The sequence below is a fragment of the Lactuca saligna genome, chromosome 8, assembly GCF_052625555.1.
Source record: "Lactuca saligna cultivar CGN05327 chromosome 8, ASM5262555v1, whole genome shotgun sequence".
Lineage (NCBI taxonomy): Eukaryota > Viridiplantae > Streptophyta > Magnoliopsida > Asterales > Asteraceae > Lactuca > Lactuca saligna.
Window position 1 is genome coordinate 178,361,018 of NC_136424.1, and position 9,980 is coordinate 178,370,997.

At 36.4% G+C, this 9,980-nt stretch overlaps 1 protein-coding gene across 1 annotated transcript; it reads right to left on the reverse strand.

Annotated features, from left to right (window-relative positions):
* Positions 1-6,137: 6,137 nt before the first annotated feature.
* On the reverse strand, positions 6,138-6,488 carry LOC145010342 (uncharacterized). The gene has a single exon (XM_078968899.1). The coding sequence runs from the start codon at positions 6,486-6,488 to the stop codon at positions 6,138-6,140; it is 351 nt and encodes a 116-aa protein (XP_078825025.1).
* Between the last annotated feature and the right edge of the window lie 3,492 nt (positions 6,489-9,980).

Below are 9,980 nucleotides of genomic sequence, written 5' to 3' on the forward strand. Positions count from 1 at the left end.
ACTTAATCAAGCACAAGTCAGAAACCTTTGAAAAGTTCAAAGAGTTTAAGCAGGAAGTGGTGAATCAACTGGGCAGGAACATCAAGATGCTCCGATTCGATCATGGAGGAAAGTATCTTAGTATTGAGTTCCTTGACTATCTTAAGGAATGTGGGATTGTCTCACAATTGACACCTCCTAGGTCACCACAGTTGAATAGTATGGCTGAGAGGCGCAATCAAACCTTGTTGGACATGGTTCATTCCATGATGAGTCAATCTTCTTTACAAATATCATTATGGGGGTATGCCTTAGAGACTGCCGCCCATATCCTTAATCTAGTCCCTTCCAAAAAGGTTTCCAGAATACCTCATGATATGTTGACTGGGAAAGTTCCCAATCTAGACCACATCAAGATTTGGGGTTGCGAGGCTATCGTGAGGTGCGAGTCTCACGACAAGCTCGAACCTCGAAGTGAGACGTGTATTTTCATCGGCTACACACAGAATTCCTTTGGATACCTCTTCTACAGACCCAATGAGAATGTGGTCTTTATGGCAAGGAGAGGAGTCTTTCATGAGAAAAAATTTATAAACCAAGGAGACGGTGGTAGGCAACTTGAACTTAAAGAGATTCAAGAGTCAAGCAGTGAAGGAACTTCAAACATTAGTGACCAACTTGAGGAGGAAACTCCTGTTGAGCCAATAGATGAATCCGTACCTCCAAGGTGTTCCATTAGAGTTAGGAATACACCTAATTTTTATGATGGTTATCACATCACTAATGAAGGTGATACATTTATCAGTAACAGTACACTGATACATTTGGATGAACCTAATAATTACAAGGAAGCCATGGCAGGCCCCGAGAGTACTAAATGGAAGGAGGCTATGGACAGCAAGATTCAGTACCTATATGCCAATCAAGTTTGGAACTTGGTTGACAATGTACCAGGTCGTAAGACAGTTTGGTGCAAATGGATCTTTAAGAAGAAGACCGACATGGATGGGAAGGTTCACACTTAAAAAGCGCGAATGGTGGCGAAGGGCTTTCCTCAAACTTTAGGAGTTGACTATGATGAGACCTTCTCACCAGTAGCGAAGATTAAGTCTATTAGGATTATGCTAGCCATAGTTGCATTTCATGATTAAGAAATATGGAAAATGGATGTCAAAACCGCTTTCCTTAATGGAAAGTTGGCTAAGGATGTTTACATGAATCAACCAGAGGGATTTGTCGATGTAAAGTAACCTAATAGAGTGTGTAAGCTTGAGAAATCCCTTTATGGATTGAAACAAGCATCTCACTGACAATATCTTTGCTTCAATGATAAAGTCAAAGAGTTTGGCTTTTCGAGGAGCGAGGATGAGTCTTGTGTATATGTTAGGGATAGTGGGAGTATAGTTAGTTTTTGGTAGTGTATGTGGATGACATACTACTCATAGGAAATGATATCCCAATTTTGTAGGAGGTTAAATTTTGGCTTCAGAAGAGTTTTGATATGAAGGACCTTGGAGAAGCTACCTATATCCTAGGGATTAGAATACTGAGAGACAGGAGTAAAAGACTAATTGGACTTAGTCGGAGTACCTACTTGGATAAGGTGTTGAAGAAGTTCAACATGGAGAATTCCAAGAAAGGAGACTTACCAATCTAGCACAATGCTAGGCTGAGTAAGACTTAGAGTCCGAATATAGAGGTTGAGATATTTGATATGAATCGATTACTATATGCTTCCGCTGTTGGCTCGATCATGTATGTTATGACTTGTACTTGTCTTGATGTATCCTTTGCTTTGAGCATGGTCAGCAGATATCAAGGAAACCCTGGAAAGGCTCATTGGGCTGCGGTAAAGAATATTATCAAGTACCTATGGAGGACTAAGGACTGGGTTCTTATCCTCAGTGGGAATAATAACTTGAGAGGAGTAGGGTATAACGATGCTAGTGTTCATATTGATAGGGATAATTTCCGCTCTCAGTCATGCAAGGTCTTTACCCTAAATGGAGGAGCAATTACTTGGAAAAGTTCCAAGAAGGAGACAATAGCTGATTCTACTTGTGAATAAGAGTACATAGCAGCAAGTGAAGCGGCAAAGGAGGCGATATGGCTGAAGAACTTCATTGGAGACCTTGGAGTTGTTCCACCTATAGAGGATCATATGGAGATTTTATGTGACAGAAATAGTTCGTTTGCCTTAGCTAAGGAACCAAGAAATCATGGTAGATCCAGACACATTGACAGTAAATATAACTTCATAAGACACAACATATAAGAAGGACTCCTCGTAGCAAAGAGGGTATTATTAGAAGAGAACCTTGCAGATCCCCTCACCAAGGGACTGACTAGGGTTAGAAATTTGCATCATGCGACGAGCATCAGGGTGAGAGACGATATTAGTTTTAATAATTAGATAGCTATTTCTGAAACTTGTAGAATGTAATTGACATTTTATGATTAAATTAAATTTGTCATTTATTTATAAGAAAGGTGTTACTATCTTATGTTAATCGTTTACTATTGTTTCAATTTTGCATGTTTTGACTTCCATAATAATTATTTTATTCAAAACTCTCCACAGTCGGTCATATATTGGAAATAGGTATTGAATTAAGACTATCATGAATTTGGCTTTTAAGATTTGTCTAAGGTGCATTAGACATGACATTCATTGCTACAACATTCAAGAGTGCTCATAAGGCCTGAGGATAGGATGAAACCCATGCTCACTTGTATCAGTTCATGGAATTTATCTCGAGTGATCTTGAGACGGTAATATTATATATATGTTCAAACCTAGAAATATATGTTGTTGAAAGACCCTGTACAGTGGTTTGGTCTAGGCATCGTAGTTGATAGTAGTGGGTGTGTAGAAAGATTATTTTGTTTTGAGTTTACGGTCAAGGTGTGTTTACGGCCGTAAACACATTCCGGTTGTAAGTTGAGTCTATAAATAGCACATTGTGTCAGACTTTATTGGTTGTTGATGCCTTCGTATTTTCCCAAGTTGTATCAGACGTTTTATAGGTTTAAAGCGTATGCAAGATTGGTTTTTGTTTTATATTTACTTATTAATTCGTGTTTGCATCTGTGATTCTCTTTGATCATTGGTAGATCTGTTTTTCGGGACTTTACAATTGTTAACTATGAGTTGGTTATCCATTGATTGCATTTAAACACATCAGTAACTTGATATCATAAAACGTGCTTTTGTGCATAATTTAACAAGTAGTTAGTACAAGCATATGAGTCAAAGTTTATCTATTCCTTCTAGAAATAGATGCGATATCTGGGCCCCTCGATGATTTGGTTATGACTCATGTGTCGGGCCCAGTCAGAACCTAATTGATGTGTTCAATTTAGGATTATATCAAACAGATCAGAGATCAGGAAACAACTGTTGGACAATAAGTACACCATTGTTCGATGTATTTGTTCGGCTAATATCTTGAGAACAGATGATTATATGATCACTTATCTAAAATGGCGCTTCATAGTTTAACAAAGTTTTAAAGAACTACGATTGTTGGTTGGTTCCTGAAGTAATACTTGCAACTATTGTTATCAGACTTATCCATGTGGCAGACTATTGGATAAAGTGTCTATGTCCGTAACTATATTTGGTATGAACTTGACCCGACCCTTCATGGTCCATTTGGGTTACGCTTCATTTAACAATTTGTATGAATATACTTTTGAGAATAAGATGTCTATGATCTATTAATATATTATAAGTTATAATATATTAATAAGAAATCATATTATTTAATTAGTGTGGATCAAGAATTGATTTTAGAATTAATTTAGTGATTAAAAGAGGCTAATTAAAGATGGACTCTTACATATATATGGATTAGGCTAAGATATTTTTGGGATGGGCTAATAGTATACGCAAGTCCATCGATAGTCCATGGAGCTTTTAACCCATGGATCCTAGGTAAATGAAGAGTCATAGATATTACGGGGTAACCCTAATCCTCCATAATATATAAAGTGGTCCTTGGTTCAAGAATTGGCACTAGAGAGTGTGTGAGAAACAAGAGTAGGCCGATTTTAGTGAGCATCATATTCTCTTAATTGTTTCCAAGTTGTTTTGGGTGATTTGTGACACCACTTGAGGCATCTACCCTATTGGTGCTTGGCTCTAAAACTCCAAGCAATCAACTACAAAAGAAAGGTATGTTATTCTACTTAAAGTTTTGTATTACAAGTACCATAACCTGCTAGTTAGGTTGTATTCCTTGGAAATCAAATTTGCATGTATTTTAGAGAAAACATAGATCCAAGGTTTTTAGGGTTGCATGACACCATAGGAGTGTTAGAATGCTCAAAACCCAATAGACTAGGCTCAGTTCTAGGCCTTTTAGGTGATTAGGGTAGTGTAGTTTTTTGATGTAACCATTTGACTCGTGTAGGGTTGTAAGCCGTTTATTTTAAATACAATGGTTAATCTTTCCTTTATCTTTCTATGCTTACTGTACACTATGATACTAAGATCTTTACATAGCTAGGATCCTAAAACAATGAATAATTTTCAAGATAAAGTTCTCTAGATAAAATGTTTTGATAAGGATTGAATTAGTCAAACAACTAAAAATAATTAGAACTAACTTTGTTAATTAATTTAAAAGCTTCTTTAGATGTTTGATGACTGACTTGTAACACATAAGAGTTTCAAATAATAATATAAAAGAATTTGTTAAGAACTAATTTTGGTAAATCAAAATGTTTTAAAACTTATTTAAAGATATCAACATAAAATAGTAGATGACTCCAAAGTGATGACATTAATCAACAATTCATTTAGGATCCTAAAAAGTTTAGGATCCTTATTTTTACTTAAAAATTTTCAATGTTAAGAATACGGAAAGATGGAGCATGATTGTCTTCGAGTTTTTCCTTAAGCTTCATAAATCTTTCAATCTTAGAGTTTACTGAGGGTAAATCTCAACTTAGGAAGAACTTAGGATCGTTGTTGACTTCTAATCATAGGATTCTTCACTGATGAGGATCCTTATCGACGAGGATCCTTAATGATGAGCATCCTTAATGATGAGGATCCTTAAGGACGAGGACCTTAATGATGAGATTATACGGGGGTGTTCCCTTCTTAGGATAACATGTTTAGGTTATAGACATTAACAAAATTATTTTGCAACACTATAGGTTCAATGGATAAGATTTTAATGTTATATACTGGAAGGATCCCAACTACTTATATAATTCATGGGAAAGACCCTTACTTATGATAACATGAAAATGCTATGGTTCGTGTGTTCTCTGGGGAAAATTCCCAACGTGTGATAACATGAAGATGTTATAGACCATATGTGGTTTCTAGGGTAGGATCCTAATATTTGACTACATGAAAATGTTATAAACGTTAAGGATCTTAACTTATGCTCAAAGATAAGAGGGTTGACAAGTCACTGAATCGTGAAATGATCCATTATCTGTATCCCATAGTTAGATATTGTGCGTCCAACCGAGGTGTATAAAACTTAGTTCGTGTGAAATAGGTAATTAGCTCTTTAAACCTTAGAGGGGATTAAGTACCCTTAATCGTAAGAAAGATGATTAGTATTTAGCTTGTGTATATGGTAGTTTAAAGATCACATCGCTAAATATAATGGACTTTCTCAAGTGTTAATATGTTGATATCTTCGTATGTCAAGATCCTTATGTTTCAAGATCTTCAACCTTGATGATCCTTATATTTCAGGATCATTGCTTATGGAGATCCTTAGTTGTACGTTGTTCTGCATAGCAAACGTAAGATAGGGGTGGGCGTTGGTCTTACTAACTTCCCTTTGATGCTTAAGTTAGTAAAGTATTCATGGAGAAAATAAGTAATCACGAAAAGTTTAAGGTAACGAATATGTGTACGTTGGTTTTGTTGTGGATGAATCGACCCTACTTACATGTAGTATGTTTTGAGGTGTATAGCATTCTAGGATCTTGGCAGAACGTCTCTTTCGACTGTTGCTAGCTAATATGCTCCTTTTCCTGCTTCAGCATCTATGAGATATGGTCCTTCCCATTTAGGAGCTAATTTTCCTGAACTATGATCCTTGGAGTTTTGGAATTTTTTCTTAATACCATGTCTCCTATTTGAAACTTTTGATTTTTATGTTCTTATTGTAAGCCATCGTGATCCTTTATTTTTGAGCAGCAATGTGTAATTTGGAAAGATCTCTGAGTTCGTCAATAGTGTCAAGATCCTGTGCTAAGATCTTGTCATTATTTTCTTGATCTTGCAGTAAGTATCTTGCCATCAGGATCACTACTTCGGTGGGGATCATTGTTTCCATCCCAAACACCAAAGAGTGAGGGGTCTGACATGTGGCTATTTTAGAATTAGTCATATATGCTTGTAAGACCAAAGGAAGCTCTTCTTCCCATCTTTCCTTCTTCTTATCCAATCTTTTCTTTAACTTGTTTACTATGAATTTATTGTTGGATTCTGCTTGACCAATCGCTTGGGGATGAACAGGAATGGAAGTTATCATTTTGATTCCCTAACTTGTGTAGAAGGCTATTGTTCTTCTACTTATGAATTGGGATCCATTGTCGCATATAATTTCATCCAAGATCTCGAACCTGGTCAAGATATTACATTTAATAAATGTGACTACTTCTTTGTCTCTTACCTGAATGAAGGCTTCAGCTTCGATCCACTTGGAGAAGTAATTGATCATCACTAGCATCAAGACATTTCCACTTAGGGCTACATGTAATTTTCCGACTGTATCCATTCCCCATTTCATGAATGGCCATGGAGAGATAATAGGATGTAGAGGTTCTTCCGGTTGATGCAGGATGCTGCTATGTATCTTGCAAGCATAACACTTTCGAGCATGTAGAAAAGAATCTCTCTTCATGGTTGGATAGTAGTATCCTATCATCTAAGGTACTGACCTACCATAGACTTTTTATAGAGTTTAACTTGAATATCACGAATCTTGAGACTCTTGTTCTCAATGTTGTTTTGCTTTTTTTCTTTTGCTAGGATCGTGCAATTTTGGAGATACCCCATAATGGGTTAGGTCCATGATCGTGGACTCCTTTGAGGATCCTATTCGCTGAGGTCCCTTTAATGAGGGATCCTAGGTTCAGGATCTTCGTGTGACAACCTGAAATTTCTAGCTTTCATTCTTGACTGTTATTAGAGTTAACTTCGTTTTGCTATTTTATAATGAAGTTTTGGGTCTAAAAGAGTGCTTAAAGCTTAGTAGAATTGAGATACGTGTCGGAGGATGGGTTAGTTTGGTTGTAGCATTGGCAAAACGGGCCAAACACACCAAAACTAGTGTGTGCGGCCGCACACTAGTGTGTACGTCCAGCCAGCTGCACACAGGCCAACCACACACACCATCCTATATATACTATCATTGGTCATTTTGATCATTTCTTACACTTCTACAAAGCTAGGACTCGAAAATCCTCTCAAGTATCATCCGGAAAGGTAACATCCTTCACCAAGAAGACCAAGAAGACCAAGAACACCATGTTTTCTGGCAGCACACGCCTTCTGGCAGTACACCTGGCCGCACACAAGGCTGCACACACATGATGGCAGCACACCTGGCCGTACACATGGCCGCACACACACATATAATGTGTATTTTGGCCACACACATTCTTGTATAGGCTTATAACCCGTTATACAATCATATATGGTTGTAACACTTCAAAATAAGTTTTTACTAGTCCCTAAAGTGGTCCCAATTCGTTAATTAGTTGTTCATAACACTAATTATGTTCATATATGTATCAATATATGCTAAATAGGATTCGCGTGTGTACTCAAGTCACCACTTGATACTGAGCAATAGATCCAACATTGTCATCAGAACCACTCACTACAAGTGAGTTCATACCCCTAAATTAACCTTTGAAATGTTTTAAATTCTTTTATGAGGGGGGGGGGTACAAGTTGAACAATTACAGTTATTATATCAAACACATGTGATTAATGACTACCAAGCAAATGGTTTTTCTTACTTTCCAGACTATTTATCAAACTGTTTAACCTCAAATTGTCTTACAAACTCCTTTAATTGTCAAATACTTTTACTTCAACTCTTTTAAACTTATATTCTGTGTATCTGTATAAATATAGTTTTATAAGTAGGATTGAAAGGACTTAAGACTGCTAGCCTACCCTACTTCCTGTTCTTGTTTGATGTGGTCTTAGGGTATCAAGGTAAGTTATCCAAAGGTCGTTTGAATCCTAGTTATATATTATGTATATGTATATAGATATAATAGGTTATTTCTTTCATTCAATTCCATGCCCTTGGATAGCAAGGGTATACAGACATGTTCATACTTTACTAGTAAGCTACCATAGGGGTAGTTTAGGAAGATACTATTACTAGAACAATGAAACATAGAAAGAGTCAGTTCATCCATGAGTCAGTACATACTATCATGAGAATCAAACATGAAATAGAGTGAAGAGAAACAAACAATAGACACTATGGCGAGAAACAAACATACAGGCTAGACAGAGAAAGAACGCACAATACAGCTAACACACATAGACATTACATATACATTAACACAGTTATGTGGGCCATTAAATAGGGTGTGGCACTACCTGCCATGACTGGTTTTATATCAGAATCTCCTTCATTGGGGAGCGTATGAGTTTGTGTATAGATCTACACTGGATTGACTATTCTACACCTTGTTGGTCGCTTCAATGGGACTTGCAAGTCTATGGGTGCCAAACGTCATTTTACGGCATCTTACATTGTCGTTTTACTATTGAATCGGTAGAAAGATACAGGCCGATCACATGTTACCTTAAAATTTACAATTGCTTAAGGTACTTAGTACAGTAGTAGTTACTTAATACAATACTACAGTACTATAATATTTCCCCATTGCATTCACTTCGTGAACTTGCACACGATGCACGGTGATGTAAAAACTATATTTTTGGTTAATGATAGTCGGTGCTGGGAAAATACACACTCTTACATGAGACACACACATAGATACTAGATGCCTTGGTAGAAGGCTACTTTTAGTAGAAAACATAGGGTTTTCTAGGAGAGTTCAAACAAATACAAACAATACAAAACTTAACAGAACATATACATTACAAAAAATCTTTCAAAGGATTTCATACAAACTCAGAAACTAATATGCTTATGATCTCACCAGCTTTAAAGCTGATACTCACTTTCAAAATAACTTGTATTCTTAGGTCACCATTGGACAGGTACAGGTGCCGGATTTGGAGAAGAAGGAGCTTATTCAAGACTCCTCTTTTATTTTGATGTGTATAATTTTTGGTGTCTATATAACTTGTCAGAACACACTTGTATAAAATTATACTATTAATGCAATGGATGATGTTGTTACTTGTTTACTACTTTACATTGTTGTGATACTGTACATGACATCCTCCACCCTAGAACGTTTCCGCTGTTCACCGGTTTTGGGGGTATGACAGATTGGTATCAGAGCATTGTTTATAGTGAATCAAGTGTATCAACCCATAAAAGATATACGAACTATAAACACAAGCGGGATTAAAATACTCTGATAAAGAGTTTATACTTTTAAATAATAAAATATTTAATTAAGTATACATACTTGCATTCATACTAAAATCAGTGTCACTAGCAGCACGAGAGTATTACGATTGTTGGACATCACAAGTAGACTTAGAGACATATGGTCAACCCTAGGAAGATGTAGCCTGATCAACTACATTATCCGAGGAGTGATTAGCATGTGCCTAAGAATGGTTGTGAAGTTGCAACAAGTCTAAAAACTTACCAACACTACTACAACGAGAACAGTAGAACAGAACGCTAAACTTAAAATACTATAGTAGTATTTTGTGTTACAATAATCACTTATCTGAGAATTAAATATCTTTATTTGTATGTCAATAGTTTCTTAGTGGATACATTACGGGTATATTTTCCTAGGATGTCATAGCCTTAGAATCTGTAAATCTTTTCTTTACTTCCTATTCTTGT